At 37.2% G+C, this 23,720-nt stretch overlaps 2 protein-coding genes across 2 annotated transcripts; both read right to left on the bottom strand.

The window, feature by feature from the left end:
- Positions 1 to 1,665: 1,665 nt before the first annotated feature.
- Positions 1,666 to 10,495, bottom strand: LOC114564338 (retinol dehydrogenase 7-like). Its single transcript, XM_028591605.1, has 5 exons — positions 10,332 to 10,495; positions 7,769 to 8,086; positions 4,668 to 4,926; positions 4,411 to 4,574; positions 1,666 to 2,032 (listed from the first exon to the last, which is right to left on the bottom strand). The coding sequence occupies exons 1-5, from the start codon at positions 10,360 to 10,362 to the stop codon at positions 1,827 to 1,829; spliced, it is 978 nt and encodes a 325-aa protein (XP_028447406.1). The 5' UTR covers positions 10,363 to 10,495; the 3' UTR covers positions 1,666 to 1,826.
- Positions 10,496 to 11,240: 745 nt separating this feature from the next.
- Positions 11,241 to 19,047, bottom strand: LOC114564337 (retinol dehydrogenase 7). Its single transcript, XM_028591603.1, has 5 exons — positions 18,884 to 19,047; positions 14,478 to 14,795; positions 13,502 to 13,760; positions 13,245 to 13,408; positions 11,241 to 11,570 (listed from the first exon to the last, which is right to left on the bottom strand). The coding sequence occupies exons 1-5, from the start codon at positions 18,912 to 18,914 to the stop codon at positions 11,341 to 11,343; spliced, it is 1,002 nt and encodes a 333-aa protein (XP_028447404.1). The 5' UTR covers positions 18,915 to 19,047; the 3' UTR covers positions 11,241 to 11,340.
- Positions 19,048 to 23,720: the final 4,673 nt, after the last annotated feature.

Here is a 23,720-nt window from a genome sequence, read left to right on the forward strand (position 1 = left end):
TCGCAAACTACGTTTTTGTCACGAAAACACACGCGAGAAGTGACACGGAAAGATGACGTAGAACCATACGCAAAACAAGATTTTTGGATGTCCGCCAGAAACAAGCGCTCCAAGTTTGTAGCAGATTTGCAGCGATTAAACAAAATAGAAAAACAAATTTTAAACAGAGCGCCTTTAAGGGGTGTTGTCGTTGGCAAAACTAACCTTATAGTTTCCACACATATAGCTTTTCTTCTAAGTGCAACAACAACTTTGGTTCGTGTTTCAAATGCAACACTAAATGCATACTACAGTCAAGTACAAGCCAACCCCCCTCTGGTTCTCTGGTAATGAACATCAAAGCCAAGTAACAATAATGCAAGTTGTGTAAAATTAAAAAAAATAATAGTAATGCAAACATACCATGGCTAAGATGCGTCGTCCAGACAATAACTGATAAAGTGACAATCCTTTCTCAGTCAAGTTGTGTCAGGGTGTGATGATCAGTGTGTCTAGTGTCAAGGTCCATAGTAGATATAACAGAAGGGTTAAATGTTTCACCATTATGGGGTTGTGTAATAGACAACACCAGATTACATGACCCATGGTTTTGATAACTGCATTCCCCTTTTACCTCAAATCAACCTTAAAACACAATATCTCAGGCCAAAGCTCATAGACTGTCTACGTATTTCACATTGAAGGGAGATCAACACTAAGAATCTGAATACAGCTTTAAACAGGGCCATTGGAGCCAAAGTCCCATCAAGAAAAAAAAGCTTTGCAAGTTGAATTTGTTGTGACTGTGTTTAACATCATATGACTTAACCCTTGTGCATATATTTAAAATTACTCTGATGTTATGTCATGAGAAAATGGCTCAATCTGGTGGACAATAGACAAAAAGTTTTGAAGTTTTGAAGCCAGGGCTCTAGATTGAAAACCTACTTCTTGCTGTAACAGCCGTGGGATCTCATTTCTGTGTTTTGACGATTGGAATAAAATATGCTCAAAAGCACAAAACAGACTATTAGTACCAGATTAAGATTTATACAGTATAATTGGATAATGATAATTTATATTGCTATAGTGTTAAGTTAAATACATTTTTTCCTAATATACCTTACCAATGTTTTAAGTGCAACACTCACCAAGGTACCTTGTCATTGTCTGTGGGAATGTGAGCATATACACATTTTCTGGAGGACAGTGACAGGCTATATTTCTCAAATTACCTCCTCCCCAGTACCTGTATGCCCTAAACTATGTATTCTGAGACTTTACCCTGAAAATTGTGGACTATCAATTACAGAAAGATCTGACCTGTGTCTATTGCAGGCCATGTGCTATATTGCCCTCTGCTGGAGAAATGTTAATTGTCCCTATGTGGTTGAAAAAAAATAAGTCTGGCTCTTGAGAAAGTCACTTACATAGGGATAAAACCCTCTGAATTTAACAACATCTGGGAGATGATCTTGATGCGATTGTAATTGGTCAATGGTTATTGCAAAAAAAAAAAAAACTATATAAATATGTTGAAAAAAATAAATAATTGAATGCTGAAAATGCCCCTAGTGAAGCACAAAGGTTAGGAAGCAAAATTATTTGTCTGTTGCCAAAGGCAATTATCTGTAATGCATTTAGCTTGGATCTCAGGCATGACAATGTCAGGAGTCAAAGACATGATAAAGAGCCAAACACGTTTTATAATACAGAAAATGTTGTCGTCAATGGCACGTACAAACAGTTATTGCAGTAAAAAAAAAACACATGAACTTCAAATTGGCACTATTGCTTTCTCTCAAACAACTGATTTGACAGAAACTACCGTGCAGAGACTTTTGGTTTTACAGTAGGGTTATTTTACGGAAAAGCCTGTCGGAGATGCAGGTTGGCATGTACGACACAGGCAACCAGAAGACCTTCGCGTCCCATCCGGCAGAGTAGCGTGTACGAGGATGAACGGCAGAGACGGCGTGCTCCATGCAGATGACCACCTTCATCAGGTTGCTGTCCGTCAACATCCTGAACCGTTGAGTCAACATTTCAATAGCTGAAAGAGAAGCATTTCACCCATGGTTTATATACAGGGCAACGCTTTATTTTACAGGTTTTTTCCATTTCTAGTTAGTTCCTAATGATTTCTGAGGAGGCTTCTTGGATAGAGCTGTACAATTTGGCATGAATTATATTATACAGACAAGATTCAGTTGGTAAACTACAAAATAATGAATCACAATGAAACACTAAGCTAAGTCTGTGCACAGAAGACCAGCTGAAGTGGCAAATATGCTTATTTGTCTACAGATAAGCATACAATTTAACATATATGAAGAACACTGTCTATTTTCTCTCAAATTAGTACCAAATTACACATAGTTCCTTCCAGGAAACCTACAACATATGACATGTTAATTATGAGTAAATAAGGGAACCACAGCATAAAGCATAACCTATAATTGATATCATCAAGAGAACTCATCAAAATGTTTAAAAATATAAGTTTGAGTTGCTTTAAATTTAGTGAATAAATTCATCATAGAACAGAATGTGCATCTTTTTACTGTGCCACCAGTGGGCGCCAGACTTACAAAGATGAAAAAGAGCAAGAAAATCAGTACTTCAGGTTTATTTCTAACAGCTCAAAAGCATCCTTAAGATCAGACCATTTCTCTCGGTGACAAAAACAAGAGAGGTAGTCCTCAGACTGAAAATAAAAACACTAAATCTAATTGCTATATTGCAGCTGGGTTGAAATATTCATTACAATTGTGCATCTAGTGACACATTTAGCACAGGTAGGTTTATACATTATGAAAACCGAATGACTCTTGATAAAAAGGCGTGTTCAAGCTCATTAAATCAGATGTCAGAAGGCTACAGACTACTTTTTTAAAAAGCTTTTAATTGGAGGAAAACATAAAAAATAATATATAATAAAATAAAGGAGCAGTGTCACTTTTCATTGGCATTAGGCTACAATTAACAGATATCGCTGGATAAAGTTCAGAATCACCAGTATCAAATTTGGGAAAGCACTTTGGGTTTATTTTATATGCAATAGCCCTTTCTATATGTAGTCCTATATTTTTTTGTTTGTTTTTTATAAACAGATGCATATATATAGTTGTACAATATAGAAAACTGTGGCTGGGTTACGTGCAGGTTGCTGGGGCAAAGTTGACCCAAAGTAATCCAATTTTTAAAAAACAATAACTAGTAACAAAAAAAAATGCCACACAATTGAGCAAGTGATTCCACTTTGCACTTGAAGCAAATTGAAGAAGTATCACATTATAAATACTTGGGCATTATCATGGATCAATCACTGTCTTTTACACTGCATGTCCAAGGTTTGGTTAAAAAACTGAAGTTGAAGTTAGGTTTTTTCTTTAGAATCAAGTCTTGTTTATCCTTTAAAGCAAAAAAAACAACTTTTAAATGCCACATTCTTGTCTGTTTTGGACTATGGTGACATTTTATATATGTATTCGACCTCCCAGCGTCTTCACGCTTTGGACACGTTGTTTCATGGAGCCTTAAGATTCATCACAAACTTAAAATCTCATACTCATCACGGTTTGCTTTACTCTCGGGTCGAGTGGTTCTCCCTCTCAATCAGGCGTTGGATGCACTGGCATCTTTTCATTTATAAAGCAGTACTAGGATTACTTCCTCCTTATCTGAATGCTTACATCCTCCCAAGGTCGGCAGGGACATATCACTTGCGTTCACAGGATCTGTTTTTATTGTCAGTCCCTAAAGCCCGCACTGACTTTGGCAAAAAGGCTTTTAATTTTACAGCACCATCTGCATGGAATCAGCTTCAGATTGAGCTACAGATGAAGGAGTTGGTCTCACTTTATTCTTTTAAAGGCTTTCTAAAAGATCTTGCAGAAAGGCAGTCTGTCTGTCATTGTTTATAAATTGATTTAGGACCCAGATTTTCTTTATGATGACATTGGTGTTTGAATATGATGAGTGAAAGTGTGTCTATGTTTTTATTTTGTTATTGTCTTTGTATTTATTGAAACCAAGCTGCTGCCACTTGCCAGGACCATCTTGTAAAAGAGATTTGTAATCTCAAGGAGTTTTTTCCTGGTTAAATAAAGGTTGGAATGAATGAATGAATGAATGAAAGAAAGAGCTTAACGCAACCATTGATGCACTTTCTACAAGTCATTACCATCTTTGGTAAAAAAAAAAAAAAAAGCACCTTTACTTGTAATTTAATAAGCGATAAAACGTATGCAACATAACTCGTTATTTGACATGTTAGCAGAATCTGCTTTGTTAATGTTTGTTTAGGTCATGGAGAACATGGGTCACCAGTCAACAAAACCATCTCCTTTTTTGTGAATTGTTCTGTGATGTGTTGAGCTGCTAAAGCAATACAAAAAAGTTATTAACATAAAAGGTTGAGTAACTCACAGTCATTTAAAAAAGCAGGTCCATAGTCGTCCTTCACATCCTGAGGTAATCTGTCCCAGAGCTTCCTCAGGTTATTTTGCATCCCCACTACGTCAGTCACATTTGTTTTGAAGAAGCCTGGCTCAATGCACGCAACCTTGATACCAAATGGTGCCATGTTTAAACTGAAAGATAAATTAGGTTTGCGGTTAGTCAAGAAGACACTTGTGAGAATAACAATGTGTGTACAGCATGAAAAAGGTTACATCTCCTCTCACCGCAGACTGTCGTTGAAGGACTCCACTCCGTACTTGGACACGCAGTACGGTCCGCCGAACGGGGTGACTCGCCCAAACACACTGGCGACGTTCACCACTCTGCCTCTGGCCTTCTTGATGAGAGGGAGGACGCTCAGTGTTACGTCGATTACACCGCACAGATTGACAGCTATCATGTCCTTGTAGTCGTCTATAGTGAGCCAGTCAGTGGGACCAGAAGGCAGAGCGACTCCAGCATTGTTCACCACGGCCCACAAGCCTGAAGCAACACAACAAGATAATAAACACAAGGAGATGAGTACCCACTTACATGGCACCACCTAGAAATGAAATAACTGCCTAATTCCTCAAATTTGAGTTAAAATACTTAGACACCATGGGAAATACTTTTTTTTTTGTATTCCCTTTCTTGCAGAGCATTACATGAGAATGAGAATTAATACCACTCATGTATGTACAGTAAATATGTAGCTACAACCAGCAGCCGGTTAGCTTAGCATAAAAACATAGGTGAAACAGCTAGCCTAGCTCTTTCAAAAAGGTAATACAATCCACTATGAAGTTACTATGCCCGGCAAAAAAAAAAAAATAGTCCAGTTTTTGTACTGATTAGCTAAACAAAACAAGATCAAGTGTAGTTACTAAGCTTTAGGAGTGCTGGTAGGTAGATTGTATCACCTTTAATACAACCAGGATAGCCGTTTCCCCTTGTTTCCAGTCTTTATGCTAAGCTAACTAGCTGCTGGCTGTAGCTTCATGTTGATGGACAGACATGAGAGTGGTATCAATCTTCTCATCTAACGGTCGTCAAAGTCAAAGTCAAAGTCAAAGTCAAGTTTATTTCATCCATAAAAATGGAAATTACAGTGTACAGTGCTCACACCCGCCTAATACAATATAATACAATACATAAATACCATACAAAATTTATAAAGATGTACGTTTAAAGTGCTTGTTGTGCTGTCTGATAGACTGAGGTATAAAACAGAGAGCATACTGCTTAGTTCGTGTCACAGGAGGCCTTAGCCTACCACTACGTTCCATAACTCTACCAGTCAGATTATCATGAAGAGGGTGACCCGGTTCCCTCGTTATTTTCTGTGTCATTTTTGCCAGATGCTCATCATATACTTGATCCACTGTATTTAACTCTCCTACCATTTTTCCAGCCCTTTTAGTCAGTCACTCTATCAATCCTGGCCTTCTCGGTTATCCCAGCATCCCCCCCCCCCCCCAACCCACCACACAGTAGCTCCAAACACTACATATCACTGACATAAAAAACATTCTCACCACATCTGTATTCACCTTAAAGGACTGCAACTTCCTCATACTGTATACCCGTGGACTTAAATTTTTCATCAGTAAGTCAACATGATCTGACCATGTTAGCCTATCATTGAAAACAATGCCCAAATACTTGTATGTGTTCACTCTGTCTATTACTGAACCTTTAATTTCCACTGCCTCAGTTGTCATCTTATTTCTCCTGTAATCAATTACTAATTCTTTAGTTTTCTTAACATTGAGTTCTAGGAAATGAGTATCACAAAAATCAACAAAAGCTTTTATCTCATTTTGATAGTGACTATAGTCATCATTTTCAATTAACCCAATGAGCGCTGTGTCGTCAGCAAATTTAACAACTTGACAGCTTGCCTGCTGTGGACGGTAGACTGCAGTGTAAATGGTAAAAAGAAAGGGTGATAAAACAGTTCCCTGAGGTGAACCTGTGTTTGTCATGATCTTGTTTGACTTAACTTTTGAGTTTAGTTTAACAAATTGAGACCTGTTCTCTAAGAAATTTAGAATAAAAGAAATAAATACACCTGGAACCTTCATCATTAAAAGCTTATTTACAATGATGTGTGGTTGTATCGTATTGAATGCTGAGCTAAAATCATAATACAGAATTCTCACACACCGTCCCCCTGCATCCAGGGGAGCATAAACACTGTCCAATTTACAAACAATAGCATCCTCTGCCCCTCTCCCTTTCTGATAAGCAAATTGGCAGGGGTCAAGATAATTCTCTACATGAGGCTTCAGACTATTTAACACAATTCTCTCACATACCTTCATAGCTATGGAGGTTAGAGCCACTGGTCTTAGATCATTCATACACTCAACAGTTTTCTTTTTAGGTACTGGTATAATGCAAGATTGTTTCCATAAATCCGGTAACACTTTATGAGAGAAACAATAATTAAAAATACTTTAAAAAATGCTTGCTATTTGAAAAGCACAGCCTTTTAATACTTTTGGAGATAATCCATCTGGACCTGCTGCTTTGGTAGCTTTCAGCCTTATAAACATACCATATACCTCCTGATTGTTTGTTTGCAGGCTATAGTTATCATCCTCTGTGCTGCCAATCATATCCTTGAGTCTTTGTCTTTCATCAGAAAAGTCTATTTTATCAAATCTATTATAGAAGTGATTTAGATTATTAGCATATTCCCTTGTGCCGTTTAACTGGGATCTATTTACCTTCCCTTTCCCTGCATATCTGCTCATTAACCACATTCCTTCCCAGACTTTCTTCATATCATTTTCTTTAAAATAATTTTCTATTTCGCATTTATACTGATATTTCTCTTTATTTATTTCCCTTTTAAGTTCTTTATGGATCTTTTTCAGTGTATTCTTGTCTCCCCTACCAAAGGATTTCCTTTTGTCATTAATTAACCTTTTAATTTCAGCATTCATCCATGGTTTGCAATTTGCATATACCTTAACCCTTTTTTCCTGTACAACCATATCATTGCAAAATTGTATATACCCACAGACAGATTCAGTAAATTCATTTATATCCTTGGCAGTATTTTCAAAAACCGCCCAGTCCGTATTTTCAAACGAATCTTTCAGTCTCTCCATCGCGTCTTTTGTCATCAAAGTGAACAAGGTCATTTCTTAAAATGTTGAACTGTTTCTTTAGAGTTGGAACATTTTCTTTAAGAAAACATAAACATTAATATTGTTGATTCACCTTACATCCTAATAATGCTACAAAATCTGAGATAAACATAATACCCGTTCGTGAGATAAAAGAAACCTCATTAAATGTGACACTATAAAATGAGCACCTCAAAGCCACTCACCCTTCTGTCCAACCAGAGTCTTGATGAGAGCTGCCGTTTCGCTGACACTCGTGGAGTCGGTGACATCCAGGTGAAAGGTTGTCAGTCTGTCGGAGGCGTTCTCCTTCAGCTCATCCTCACCCTTCTCAGTGTAACAGCATGCAATTACATTGAAGCCCAGCTTGTCCAGATGTCTCGCGAGGAGATTGCCAAACCCACTGTCACAGCCAGTAATGTAGACATATTTATCTTCCTTGTTGGGCACTCTTCTGCTGTTCTTGTACCAGCGATAGGCGAACCAGGGAACCACCAGTCCAAGGATATACAGGTACATTTTTTCTAAAGAAAAAGACAGACAGAGTCAGAGTTTAATAATAAAAAAAACTCATTCATAATGTTATATTGGCTACAAATGAAATAAATCAACAACACTGACATGTCACAATTTTAAATAATTGTGATAAATGGATACTCCTTTTTGTATTTTTTTTTTTATATATTGAGCTCAGTTGCACCTGCATTTTAGCATACACAAAAACAATCTCCTGACAAGGTCCATTTAGCTGCTTTTCTGGAGCTTTCAATAGCCAAACATAATCTTCTTCAGCCGATGGAGTTTGCCTAATCGATCGTTACAGAATCTGAGACTGAGATTTTAATCTTAAGATTTAAAACAACATGGATGAGAAGTCTACAAAGCAGTCAGATGTAAATGTAAATATCTTCAATTGTATGACAATTTTACATCAGCTGAAAAAGATTGTGTGATATGACCAAAAGCTCCAGAATGGCTGGTAAGATTGCATTGTCAGCTACAGCTACTTCTCGGGGAGAATTCACTTATTCTAATGTGTCTGTTGTGGTGTACATACAGTGCTGCTCATGAGTATAGGAACCCCAGCTAAAGTTGACTAAAAAGAGGAATAAAAAAAAAAAAAAATCATCTTTTGGAAATTGATCTTAATGCCTTAATTGAAAAAAATTAGGAAAAAAATCAAACCTTTGAGTACACCAATTTTCTTTGTGAATGAATAATGTACCGTAAATAAATAAATAAATGTTTTTCCTTAAAATACAGGGGCATAAGTATAGACACCCCTATCTTAAATTCCCATAGAGGCAGGCAGATTTTTTATTTTTAAAGGCCAGTTATTTCATGGATCCAGGATACTATGCATCCTGATAAAGTTCCTTTGGCCTTTGGAATTAAAATAGCCCCACATCATAACATGCCCTTCACCATACCTAGAGATTGGCATGGTTTTATTTCAGTTAACCTAATAGGTGGTTTGATTTACATTGAGAGATGATTTTATGGAAAGTACCCCATGCCAATCTCTAAGTATGGTGAAGGGTATGTGATGATGTGGGGCTATTTTAATTCCAAAGGCCAAGGGAACTTCATCAGGATGCGTAGTATCCTGGATCCATGAAATAACTGGCTTTTAAAAATAAAACTCTGCCTGCCTCTATGGAAATTGAACATGTGTATATTTATGCCCCCTATATTTTAAGGAAGAACATTTATTTATTTACGATACATTATTAATTCACAAAGAAAATTGGTATCCTTAAAGGTTGGATTTTTCCTAATTATTTTGATTAAGACATTAAGATCATTTTCCAAAAGATTATTTTTTTACTCAACTTTTTAAAAAACAAAAAAAGTATAATTCAACTTGCAGCAATTCCTGAACGTCTGAGATTTTTTTTTTGCTTTTTCTCTGCCAGTCATCATGATACGGTGACAACTGCCAGTGTCATTCATACAGTGATCAGCATTCACGAGGTGCTTTGCATTGACTATTTATGGTTAAAAATGGGCGTGTACAGGGCGGGATAAGAGGCTGATCCACGTACGCACGCTTGTATGTAATCTCTGATTTATAAAGGGAACATTGTTTACAGGTGTGGGTACACACGGTTTTATAAATCTGACTTCTTTTTTTGGCGTAGGCCTACGCCATTTTGGGCTTTTGGGCGTACACACTTATAATAAGGAGCCTACGGACAGTTTTATAAATGAGACCCCAGTTTTAAGTTTCCCTTAAATTTCCCCTTAACTGCCAAATGGAAGCTGCAATCAGAAGACAAGTCAACTTCAGCGTCGTAATTGACATTATCCAAACACAGTTTTGCGTTTTTCCTTTCTGAATCGCAATGACATTGTAATTGGTTAATAAAGCAAAAATAAAATGTGAATCCTGTCCAATCTCATGCAATCTTAATTTCACATAAAGGAATGTGTGACTATCTACTGTTGAAATTTATGAATTAAATACAGAAAAAGTGCGGTCTTTACACGACTAAACTTTTTGACAAAATTTAGCATCTTCTTTGTGAATGACAAGGACTTGACATTCTGATGGCACTGACATGTTTATCGACATAAATATTTAGTTTTGAGGAGTGGACTAGAGATGTTGAGCAAGTTATACAGGCTTTTGCAGGTCATCCATTGTGTGGTGCTGTTTGTAATAATTGTTTTGAGAAATCGACTTACTGGTTTGCAAACGTTAAGAATGATTCGAGAAATGTAGCCTACCAAAGCGACTGAGAAAGAGTGAAAAGAAAAAAAACTTACGTGCAGAGAGTGAATACATTAAGTGGCGCATGGCAGGACAGCAGGACGTGAATTTTCAGGAGAGACACAGAGAGTAAAGATTTGTACAAAGTTGTTTTTTCTTTTACTACTTCATTTATTTAAAAAGGTAACTTCCGGGGAACTCAGGTATCCTCCAAGCAAATTATCTTGTCATGCCTTCCCTAGGATAGAGAAGGCATGACCCGCCCTAATCTGCTTCTGATTGGCTAGTACGTTGCCTTCGTAGCCAATTAGAGGCAGAGTAGGGCGGGACATGCCTTCACCATCGTAGGAAACTCAAATTCGCCTCCTCCGCCCACTTTTCACAGAAATTATGTGTGAAAATTGCCATCTGCTGGAGACTATATGATCATATCAGATAGATGATAGAGCATACATTTTCCATATTTCCATAGCACATATATATATTTCCATGCAATATTATGTTATGGGTTTTGCTCAATATATTTATAATCCTTATTTAACCCTCCTGTTATCCCATGGGGTCAATTTGACCCCGATCAATGTTTAAGGTCTTTAAAAGACATAAGACATTCAATGTTTTCTACGGTGTCACACATTTCGTGACAAACTCTCATTCATACACAATGTATGGGTCAATTTGGAAAAAGTCTCTGAATGTAACATCTGGGAGATGTTCTTAATGCAATTGTTCAATGATTATCGCAAAAAAAAAAAAAAAAAAAACACTATACAAAAATAAATAATTGAATGCCGAAAATGCCCCTAATGAAGCAAAGGTTAGGAAGAAAAATCCATTGTCTGTTGCCAAAAGGCCATTATCTGTAATGCATTTAGCTTGGATCTCAGGCATGACAATGTCAGGAGTCAAAGACATGATAAAGAGCCAAACACGTTTTATGATACAGTCAATGGTATAATCCTTCAAGTACAAACAGTTATTGCAGTAAAAAAAAAAAAAAAAAAAACATACATGAACTTCAAATTAGCACTATTTCTTTCTCTCAAATAACTGATTTGACAGAAACTACCGTGCAGAGACTTTTGGTTTTATAGTAGGGCTATGTTTACGCAAAAGCCTGTCGGAGATGCAGGTTGGCATGTACGACACAGGCAACCAGAAGAACTTCGCGTCCCATCCGGCAGAGTAGCGTGTACGAGGATGAACGGCAGAGACGGCGTGCTCCATGCAGCTGACCACCTTCATCAGGTTGCTGTCCGTCAACATCCTGAACCGTTGAGTCAACATTTCAATAGCTGAAAGAGAAGCATTTCACCCATGGTTTATATACAGGGATATTATAGAATTATATTATACAGAAAAGATTCAGTTGGTACACTACAAAATAATGAATCACAATGAAACAGTAAGCTAAGTTTGTGCACAGAAGACCAGCTGAAGTGGCAAATATGCTTATTTGTCTACAGATAAGCATACAATTTAACATATGAAGAACACTGTCCAAATTACACATAGTTCCTTCTAGGAAACCTACAACATATGACATGTTAATTATGAGTAAATAAGGGAACCACAGCATAAAGCATAACATAACTGATATAACCAAGAGAACTCATCAAAATGTTTGAAAATATAATTTTGAAAATCCTGAACCTATTCAAGTTTATCTATACAGAAGAAAATCACAAATTATAAACTACTACAGAGTTGCTTAAATTTAGTGAATAATTCATCATAGAACAGAATGTGCATCTTTTTACTGTGCCACCAATGGGTGCCAGACTTACAAAGATGAAAAAGAGCAAGAAAATCAGTACTTCAGGTTTATTTCTAACCGCTCAAAAGCATCCTTAAGATCAGACCATTTCTCTCGGTGACAAAAACAAGAGAGGTAGTCCTCAGACTGAAAATAAAAACACTAAATCTAATTGCTGTATTGTGTTGATATTTATAGTAGGGCAGCTGGGTTGAAATATTCATTACAATTGTGCATCTAGTGACACATTTAGCACAGGTAGGTTTATAAGTTATGAAAACATAATGACTCTTGATAAAAAGGCTTGTTCAATCTCATTAAATCAGATGTCAGAAGGCTACAGACTACTTTTTAAAAAAGCTTTTAATCTGAGGAAAATGCAAAAAAACAAAAATAAAGGAGCGGTGTCACTTTTCATTGGCATTAGGCTACAATTGACCGAGATATTGCTGGATAAAGTTCAGGGTCACCAGTAACCTCTAATCACAGGTCGCATGAGAACTTTTAAATTTGGGTAAGCACTTTGGGTTCATTTGAGGTTTTATTTTGACAACGGCCTTCAAATCTGAGCAAGGGAGCTGATATTTGTCTGGTCTCTAACCTGTGACGAAGCCGACTTGATTGAACCCATAAGGAAACTAAAAATCAATCTGACGGAAGAGCTCACGGTGCCACTGAGACACACAAGATAATCAACCACGGCAAGGCGCCAACTCCAAAAGGATTAGATTTTTTATCTTACACCATTTACTTTTATATGCAGCTTTCATATGTAGCCCTATATTATTTATTCACACAGACACACACGGGCAAAGTTGACCCAAAGTAATCAAATTTAAAAAACAATAACTAGTAACAAAAAAATGCCACAGACATTGAGCAAGTGATTCCACTTTGCACTTGAAGCGCTTAACACAACCCTTGATGCACTTTCTACAAGGCATTACCATCTTTTGTAAAAAAAAAAAATAAAATAAAAACTTTACTTGTAATTTAATAAGCGATCAAACATATGCAACAGAACTCGTTATTTGACATGTTAGCAGAATCTGCTTTGTTAAGGTTTGTTTAGGTCATGGAGAACATGGGTCATTTTTGGAGAGATGAGCTCCAGTCAACAAAACCATCTCCTTTTTTGTGAATTGTTCTGTGATGTGTTGAGCTGCTAAAGCAATACAAAAAGGTTATTAACATAAAAGGTTGAGTAACTCACAGTCATTTAAAAAAGAAGGTCCATAGTCGTCCTTCACATCCTGAGGTAATCTGTCCCAGAGCTTCCTCAGGTTATTTTGCATCCCCACTACGTCAGTCACATTTGTTTTGAAGAAGCCTGGCTCAATGCACGCAACCTTGATACCAAATGGTGCCATGTTTAAACTGAAAGATAAATTAGGTTTGCGGTTAGTCAAGAAGACACTTGTGAGAATAACAATGTGTGTACAGCATGAAAAAGGTTACATCTCCTCTCACCGCAGACTGTCGTTGAAGGACTCCACTCCGTACTTGGACACGCAGTACGGTCCGCCGAACGGGGTGACTCGCCCAAACACACTGGCGACGTTCACCACTCTGCCTCTGGCCTTCTTGATGAGAGGGAGGACGCTCAGTGTTACGTCGATTACACCGCACAGATTGACAGCTATCATGTCCTTGTAGTCGTCTATAGTGAGCCAGTCAGTGGGACCAGAAGGCAGAGCGACTCCAGCATTGTTCACCACGGCCCACAAGCCTGAAGCAACACAACAAGATAATAAACACAAGGAGATGAGTACCCACTTACATGGCACCACCTAGAAATTAAATAACTGCCTAATTCCTAAAATTTTAGTTAAAATACTTTGACACCATGGGAAATACAGTTTTTTTTGTATTCCCTTTCTTGCAGAGCATTACATGACAATGAGAATTGATACCACTCATGTACGTACAGTAAATATGTAGCTGCAGCCGGTTAGCTTAGCATAAAAACATAGGTGAAACAGCTAGCCTGGCTCTTTCGAAGGATAACACAATCCACTATCTGTTATCATACTATCCAGTTACTAAGCTTTAGGAGGTGCTGGTAGATTGATTGTATCACCTTTAACACAACCAGGATAGCTGTTTCCCCTTGTTTCCAGTCTTTATGCTAAGCTAACTAGCTGCTGGCTGTAGCTTCATGTTGATGGACAGACATGAGAGTGGTATCAATCTTCTCATCTAACGGTCGTCAAGAAAGTGACCAAGTGCATTTCTTAAAACGTTGAACGGTTTCTTTAAAGTTGGAACATTTTCTTTAAGATACATTATCAGCACTGCCCAGTTTTAAACATCAACAACATTGATATTGTTGATTCATCTTACATCCTAATAATGCTACAAAATCTGAGATAAACATAATACCCGTTCGTGAGATAAAAGAAACAAAAATGTGACACTATAAAATGAGCACCTCAAAGCCACTCACCCTTCTGTCCAACCAGAGTCTTGATGAGAGCTGCCGTTTCGCTGACACTCGTGGAGTCGGTGACATCCAGGTGAAAGGTTGTCAGTCTGTCGGAGGCGTTCTCCTTCAGCTCATCCTCACCCTTCTCAGTGTAACAGCATGCAATTACATTGAAGCCCAGCTTGTCCAGATGTCTCGCGAGGAGATTGCCAAACCCACTGTCACAGCCAGTAATGTAGACATATTTATCTTCCTTGTTGGGCACTCTTCTGCTGTTCTTGTACCAGCGATAGGCAAACCAGGGAGCCACCAGTCCAAGGATATACAGGTACATTTTTTCTAAAGAAAAACACTGTCAGAGTTGAATAAAAAAAACAAAAAACAAAAACACTCACATTCATAATGCTATACTGGCTATAAATTAAATAAATCACAAAACACTGACATGTCACAATTTTAAATAATTGTGATGGATACTCCTTGTATTTACGAGCTCAGTTACACCTGCATTTTGACATACACTTGACAAAACAATCTCCTGACAAGGTCCATTTAGCTGCTTTTCTGGAGCTTTCAATAGTCAAACAATCTTCTTCAGCCGATGGAGTTTGCCTAATCGATCATTACAGAATCTGAGATTTGAATCTTAAACTTTAAAACGGGTCGGCAACCTTAACCAATGGCACGGTGGCAATATGTGTGCAAGAGAGTTATTGATGTGTTGAAATCATGGTTGAAATGCTGAATCACTCTCATCCACATGCCAAATTACAACGTTCACAGTTGCGCGACCTGTTATTTGCGGTAGTTTGACTTGTATTCCCACCATAGACTGTATAAAAACTATCCCCATCCGCATGCAGCAGACCCACCCTACTCTGCCTCTGCTCTGATTGGCTAGTAGGCTAATAGTAACACTGCTGGGTTCGGTAGCGGCAGAGAATAGACCTTTCACAGCAGACATTTTTGACTTGTCATAGTAGGAAAAGCACAGCTAAAATTGATCCCCTTAACAATGGCTCAATTCCATCAAGTGTCCCAGTAAGCTATTTCAGTGAGTCAGCATGAACAATAACAGAGCCTCTCCTCAGTGGAATGCAGCCATCATTAATGGTTTGGAATACACCTGTGCTTTTCCTACTATAGGACATGTCAACATGTCTGCCGTAATAAAAGGTCTATTTCTAATAATGCCCATAAGACCGTAGACGGGCTCTGGTAGCTGTATGTCGGCAATCGCAAGCCCGCTAGCTAAGAAAGCTAAAGTTAATGTTCAGGCATTCCAGCCCTCATGGACAGAAGAGTGGGGTTTTGACCATATTGGTGCTGTGTGCACTTTGTCTTGAAAATGTTGTTTGCCAAACATCGAGTGTTAAACGCCATTTTGACACCAAACTTTCAAGGATGCGGCAGACAAGGCTGAATCTATCAAAACGTGCCATGTCCAGGCATGGGAAGCAAGCTAACACATTCAAAGTCTTTGCCACGGCCAGAAATCATGCTACCAAAGCAAGCCATCACATTGCTAATTACATTGCAAAACGGGGAAAGCCATTCACTGATGGAGAATATATATAAAGGCTGGCTTTCATCTGTAGCTCAGAGGTTTTGTTTGACAAAGGGATAATAAAATCAAGAATAAAAGACATTCCCATGTCAGTGTTAAACGACGCATCGAAGAAATGGCAGAAAACGTAAGAGCGCAGCAGACAGGTGGTAGACAGGTGGAAAAGTTACATAGTATGCCTTTAAAACAACATGGATGAGAAGTCTTCAAAGCAGTCAGATGTAAATGTCAGAAATGTAAAGATCTTCAAATTGAATGACAATTTTACATCAGCTGAAAAAGATAGTGTGATATGACCAAAAGCTCCAAAAGAGCTGGTAATATTACGACGTCACCTACTGTTTCCGAAGTCAAGAATGAACTTTCAATCTTATTTTATCATATCGTCTGAGTTTTTTTTTAATTTTTGCAGTACCTCCCAATGTAAAGCAAGCACTACATTTGCAACCCTGGACTTTTTCAAACTAATGACATTTTAAACTTCATTTAACACTAAATTCTGCTGAGGAAATTTTAAAAAAAAAGGTCCCATGGCATGAAAATTTCACTTTATGAGTTTTTTTTAAAATAATATGCGTTCCCCCAGCCTGCCCAGTGGCTAGAAATGGTGATAGGTGTAAACTGAGCCCTGGGTATCCTGCTCTCCCTTTGAGAAAATGAAAGCTCAGATGGGCCGATCTGGAATCTTGCTCCTTATGAGGTCATAAGGAGCAAGATGTCCCCACCCCCCTCTCCTCCTCAATAGCTAAAGACACAGAAATGGCACATACTAAGGAAAGCTCATTGTGGGACTGACTCTAGTGGCTGTAATTCTGCACCAAGGCTGAATTTCGGGAAAGAGACTTCAGATACAGTATTAGGGGACCGCTAAGTTCTATATAAAAGCATTCAAAGAGCACCATGTTATGGGACCTTTAAACATGAAACTGAGATGTGGCAAAACCTGTATCTTTCTGTGGGTGGAGGACACGCCTTCAGGTATGACTAGCTATGTGCGTTATTCAACATGGAGGCACATTTTTGTGTGATGATGAGTCCTTTGTCTGCACTGCACTTTATCAATGGGATACTTTACAAGCCTAACAATAAATCTAGTTCTTTTTTTTATAATGATGCAGTAAGCTTAAGAAATTGTGGCAATTACATTTTCCCAGGGCCCAGGCTGACATCTTTAAATTGCTTCTTTTCAGTCCAAAACATAAATTTCTCTATCACAGAAGACCAGAAAAAAACCAACAGAGATTTACATACTCAACAAATCTTAAATTATTAATCTATAAACAAAATGGTTGCCAAGTAATTTACTCTAAAGCTCTAAAATAATAAACACATACAGGCCGAAATTAATGAATGTAAAAGGCAGTGGAAATACTTTACAAATTAGCCAGTTCAACTGAGACTGAATATTGAATATAATCTACTGACATGAGGGCTGCAATTAACGAGTCGATTATTTCCTCAATTAAATGGAGAATTTGATGCATAAAATGTCAAACAGTAAAACAATTCCACTTAAAATTTAGTTTTTTCCCCCCGACAGACAGTCCAAAACTCAGAGATCTTCAGTTTACTATCATAATACAAAGAGAAGCAGCGAATCCTCACTGTTTATGAGCTGGAACATGTGAAGTTTGGTAGCATATTTTTGCCTGAAAAATTACCAAAAATGCTAAAATTGAAAAGCGAAAAGTGAAAAAGCTAGATGACAACATTTCACCATGTGGAGTGAGATTCAGAGGACTGATTCTAGCTTCAGGTGTAACTAGATGAACATCTCTTACAGGTTTTCTCAGTCGCTTTGATACATTTCTCAGATCACAATTAAACACTCAAAACTGCTTGTTCAACCTTCACATGATCTAGTCACTTGTGCACAAGATAAAAGCAATTTATCATTGTTTTGGTCAAATTGCAATTGCTTTTGTACATACATGCAATTGATAAATGTACAAGATTTTGTAAATTGTGTTTTGTAAATAAGTGTGTTTATTAATAATAATAATAATAATAATAATAATAATAATAATAATAAATTGATCATGTACAACGGTCTGCTGATTTTACATGATCAATTGCTCATGTCATGTTGCTCATAATATAATATACTGGATGTCTGTTGAATTGTCTTACCTCCCCAACATCACAGGCATAAATTCATTGAATAGGTCTTTAAATGCAAAATGGTTGAACTCATTTTCATAATCGGTCAAGCAAGTTTTCCATACAATACATTCCAATTGTTCTTATAGATTGTTGTTGTGAATTTGATAAATTGCTGTCAGGTGAATCTTGACTTCCATTAATGAAGGGGATTGTGTGAAACACTAGATCAACCAATGATCTACCAGATCATCCTCTATGTTAAATAGCTTGGAGGTGCTCCAAATAAACCTTCAATTGACAAGCATTATCCAAACAGAGCACAACATAGTTTTGTGTTTTTCTTTCTGAATCGCAAGGACACTGTAATTTGTTGATAAACCAAAAATAAAAAGCATAAATGTGAATCCTGTCCAATCTCAATCCTAATCTCACATAAAGGTACGTGTGATTATCTACTGTTGAAATGTATGAACTCCATACAGAAAAAGTTTTGACAAAACAGCATCTTCTTTGTGAACAATGACACAAGGACTTGACATTCTGATGGCACCGACATGTTTATCGACATAAAGATTTACTTTTGAGGAATGGACTAAAGATTCTGAGCAAGTTATACAGGCTTTTGCAGGTCATCCATTGTGTGGTGCTGTTTGTAATCATTGTTTTGAGAAATCGACTTACTGGTTTGCAAATGTTAAGATTGATTCGAGAAATTTACCAAAGCGACTGAGAAAGAGTGAAAATAAAAAAAACTTACGTGCGGAGAGTGAATACATTAAGTGTTGCATGGCAGGACAGCAGGACGTGAATCTTCAGGAGAGACACAGATAGTGAAGATTTCTTTTACTACTTCATTTATTTGAAGGTAACTTCCGGGGAACTCAGGTATCCTCTGTGCATCTAGCTTTCCCTAGAGACGGCATGACCCGCCCTAATCTGCCTCTGATTGGCTAGTACGTTGCCTTCGTAGCCAATTAGAGGCAGTGTAACGCAGAGAGGGCGGGACATGCCTTCGCCATCGTAAGAAACGCAAATTCGCCTCATCCGCCCACTTTTCACGAAAATTACGTGTGAAAATCGCCATCTGCTGGAGACTATATGATCATATCAGATAGATAGATAGATAGATAGATAGATAGATAGATAGAAAGAAAGAGAGATAGAGCATACATTTTCCATATTTCCATGCAATATTATGTTAGTGTTTTGCTCAATATATTTCTAATCCTCATTTAACCCTCCTGTTATCCTTGGGGTCAATTTTACCACAATCAATGTTTAAGGTCTTTAAAAGACATATAAGACATTCAGTGTTGTGTCATATATTTTGTGACAAACTCGCATTGATACACAATGTATCATGGTCAATTTGACCCCAGTCAATGTTTAAGGTCCCAGGGGAGGGACAAACATAAAAGTTTGTAGCCTACTGCAGCCTTTTCAAACAATTTCTCTTGATGCTCTGTGGACTCTCTCTTTATACACTCTCCATTGAAAATTACCTCTAAGCAAAGTTTTTTTTTTGCCAATGAGCTTTTGTCACAGCTCTTTGACAGGGAAAGTGACATAGAGGAGAATGTGTCTGAGAGTAAGGAATGTTAAGGAGGATCATGACTATGAGCCAACCTCCTCTGATGAGAATGAGACTATTGGGGTTGACCCTACTGTCGTCTATCAACCACCAACAGATTCTTTTCTCTCTTAGCCTCCAGAGGACACGTTACCCTTCCAAAAATGGAAAGTTATCATGGTCCCTCTCCCTACTTGAACTGTATTGGAACATTTGGAAAGACTTGGATGAGACCCACTTGCAAGCCTACAGTGGGTTGCACATTTTGTCAGTGTCCAAGTCAAAAGGTAAGCAACAGCAAGAGCAATATAAGACATTCAATGTTTTCTCCCGTGTCATACACTTTGTGACAATGTCGCAGCGATACACAATGTATGGGAGAAGTAGGTCCAGCAATTACTCTCTCTGTGAGTTAAGGTTAGGGTCCCATTGTCTCTCATAATATGTTTTTTTACCACAATAAAGTTCAACTACCTCGTTAAACGTTCTTTAAATTACATATACTCTTTCTCCCTCATTAAATCAAAAAATTAATACGATCATACTCAGGCACTATATTACAGCAAGTGGCACATTAAATAAAATACTTTGACACTAATGTCTCTCGGGGTACCCTTTAATGCTGTATGATAACCTTTTACCAACAGAAAGGGTCAAACACAGAGTTAAAAAGTAAACTGAAACACTAAATGCCAAGAAAGGCAGTCCTTTATATGCTTCACAGCCATCAGGCTTCATAAAGTATCTATCTATCTATCTATCTATCTATCTATCTATCTATCTATCTATCTATCTATCTATCTATCTATCTAAATTACATCATGTTTCCAGTCTTTGTACTTAGCAAAGCTAATTATCAACTGACTTACTCTTTGCAAGACGACAAAATAGTGTACTACCAAAATTAACAAACTTCTTTAATGCAACATACCTAAACTAAGTACACTCATATAATAGTGTAAATTATTTAATATACTATACCAATGTTGGCCACCTACTGTACATTTGCATACAGTTGTTAGTGCAGGCTTCTCCATGACAGACAACTGTCACCTCTGAATGAGAAAATCAGAAAGTCAGTTTAAATCACAGTGTGCCTCTGAGTCCCCGCCTTCCTGTGTTATTATTAATCACCTTTGTTTTGAATAATAACCGGTTGTAAAGAAGGAGCAAATTCCAAACGCAGGCCCTCTACTTCTTGTCCTAGTGGGCATTAACCCAGCTAACATCCGCTTGATTACAGTTTTTCTCAGTCGCTTTGGTACATTTCTCAGATCAGAATTGAAATTTTCAAAACTACCTGTTCAATCTTCACATCATTGTGTCACATTTGTGTCACAAGTTGCAAATGCTTTGGTACATCAATGCAAATGATTATGTACAATTCTCTGCTGTTTCCTACATTATACCTAGGTCTCTGTTGAATAGTCTCACCCCCCCCACAACATTTAGGCATTAGTTCACAGCATAAGTCTTTACATGCAGAATGGTTGAACAAGTTGTCATATGTCAAGCATATTTCTATACATTTCTATTAGATTTTTTTTCTAAATCTGTCCTGAATTGGTAAATTGCTTCCAGCTAAATCTTGACTTTCTCTAACGAAGGTACATCTCATGAACCATCAACTGGCAAGTATATATATAGCCGGAACACAACACAATATTACAGTGTCTGACAATGGAAGGACAAGGAATTGGACGGGGTCAACAGCCAGAGAAAATAAGGAAGACTGCACTGTAATTCATACAGCACTGCATGTACATTTTTCCCTAAGGAGATTGTCCTATGTTCACTTTTTTCTTTTCTTTGTGCTATGCAGTGCTGTCTTTTTTCTTTCTGTATCACAATGACATGATCTGTCAACAAATTACAGTACAAACAGTAAAAGCGTACATGTGAATCTTGTCCAGTCTGTTGCAATCAAACTCCCACATACACTAAGGTGTAACCTACAATTTACAATAATTGTCATCAAAACTTTAGCCATAGTTTACATCAGAACATCCATACATATATCATGCTATATGTACTAATAGCGTACTTAACTGTGAAATAAGTAAACTCCACACTGCAGTTAGAAAGTTATGGAACAAGACAAATGGATGACATTTTAATGAAAAACAAAATGTATTAGCCTACAGTATGTTTATGAAATTGTTGACATTAATGATTAACCCCTTAAACTTGTGTTACCAAAGATTTGAAAATGTGCTGGGGTATTTCTTTCCATTCACACGGTTTGGTTATTTAGCCTTGTGAAAATGTAAAATTTGTAATTAATTAAAGTTTCATTCTGATGAATTTTAATGACAGGTAGGTACCAACATTTCCTTATTTATGACATTTTATTTGGATTATGTGTGTATTAAGACAGCACCTGACAATAACTAATGGCCTTACGTTCATTGAACCCATTTTACAATCACTTGTTATCACTTATGATAACAAGTAAATCTTTGTTTTCAAAGATACAGTGGTATTACCATAGAAGGTATAACTAATAGCAGTCAATGAACATTAACTTGGTTTAGTGATTGAGTGAAGGGTCATAATGTTGACACAACTCTTATCAGTCTAAGGGAGGTATAGATAATAGGAAAGGAGAATCATAGGTTACCTGAAAATAAGACTAGATTCTAGAGTCTAGACTCTAAGTTAAGATAGGAATTTACTCTGATGAGCCTCAGTGGTGCTGCTGGATTTCTGAAGAAAGAAGACATTCAGCGAGAAGTCCAGGTACAGTACATTTTCTTTTCTTCCACTGTAAAGTTCATGCTTAACAAGGATCCCCCTGTAATAATTGCTGTTCTTGTCAGAATCTATGTATTTAATAATTTAGTAATTTAATAATGTTTGTGTTGACATGCATATAGTAAGATTCTAAAAGCAGTGTGTTGCTGTAGTATTTTTACTACACACAATACACAGTGGATGGCAACTGTGACTTAACCATTAGATAACATTAACTTATTCTAATATTCCAATTTGTTTTGGGAACAATGGAAGTTTTTCTTAAACTTTGTAGACACATACGTGGACTGAAATTAATCTGAAAACGTGGTTCTCTTGAAACCCACTGGACCATGGATCCCATTGATTAACATCCAAATTACAAGATTATTTTGTATCCTCAGTTACTGTGGTGGCCCTGTTGGCCATCCTGTTGGTTGATTGTAACTCATAATTTCTTCAGCTGTGCTGATACATTTAATACTTTGGGTACACCAAGCTCCGTCCTCAGAGATGCTGCTTTCTGCTTGCTAAGCACATTGTAGAAACATACTGGGACAACAGGTCACTTAGGTTAACATTAACACACAAATAATCAGTTTATAAAATGACACTTATGCATACAAATAGTGCTTTTCTATTATAGACAGTAAAGCTTGTATTTTCTTATTACAGTTACCTAGTGAGGACACACCTGCCTGAGTCAGGGCAGCAGACATGAAGAAATCGATCACATTTACAGCACCAGGTGTCGATAAAAGAGGTGCGTGATCCACTTTTATTGCAAAAACAAAAACAAACAATAATGGTGTTTTGTATAAAAAGTAATAATGGGGTACCTACATTTCATTTCTCCTTTTTTCTTTTTTTTTTAGCAGACATTGAAAATGGGTAAGTTTGTAATAATGTATCTCTCATAATATACTACTGTATGTTTCAGACCACAATATGTTTGCAAAATATTCCTGGGATTTACTTTAATTGTTGTTAATGTTAATGTTCATGTGTTACAGAGATGAGAAGAAAAAAAATAAGATTCCCAGTGTTGGATACTTTGAGCTGGTAAATATTCTGTCTTTGCTCACATTGTTCATGAACAGTGATGGAAAGTAACTCATTAGTTCACATTCATACGGAAGATGCTTTTGTCCAAAGTGACTTACAATAAGTGCATTCAAACCATGTTGGAGCAAGAGCTAGGTTTCATCCAAAATGGGGAGAGTAAATAAAATCTTGTTCACTGCTACAGTAGAATTGCTCAGAGATCGCCTTTTTAATTTAAGTTTATTCA

The sequence above is a fragment of the Perca flavescens genome, chromosome 11 (genome assembly GCF_004354835.1).
Source record: "Perca flavescens isolate YP-PL-M2 chromosome 11, PFLA_1.0, whole genome shotgun sequence".
In the NCBI taxonomy this organism is placed as follows: domain Eukaryota; kingdom Metazoa; phylum Chordata; class Actinopteri; order Perciformes; family Percidae; genus Perca; species Perca flavescens.

What these genes read in the sequence shown, in the direction of transcription:
- LOC114564338 (XM_028591605.1), bottom strand. Translation starts at nt 10,362, where the DNA reads ATGCGCCACTTAATGTATTCACTCTCTGCAC. An exon ending in AATGTATTCACTCTCTGCAC is followed by an intron (nt 8,087 to 10,331) that starts GTAAGTTTTTTT and finishes CTTTTTCTTTAG; the next exon opens with AAAAAATGTACCTGTATATC. An exon ending in GACTCTGGTTGGACAGAAGG is followed by an intron (nt 4,927 to 7,768) that starts GTGAGTGGCTTT and finishes GTGTTGCTTCAG; the next exon opens with GCTTGTGGGCCGTGGTGAAC.
- LOC114564337 (XM_028591603.1), bottom strand. Translation starts at nt 18,914, where the DNA reads ATGCAACACTTAATGTATTCACTCTCCGCAC. An exon ending in AATGTATTCACTCTCCGCAC is followed by an intron (nt 14,796 to 18,883) that starts GTAAGTTTTTTT and finishes GTTTTTCTTTAG; the next exon opens with AAAAAATGTACCTGTATATC. An exon ending in ACCTTCTTTTTTAAATGACT is followed by an intron (nt 11,571 to 13,244) that starts GTGAGTTACTCA and finishes CTTCTCTTTCAG; the next exon opens with CTATTGAAATGTTGACTCAA.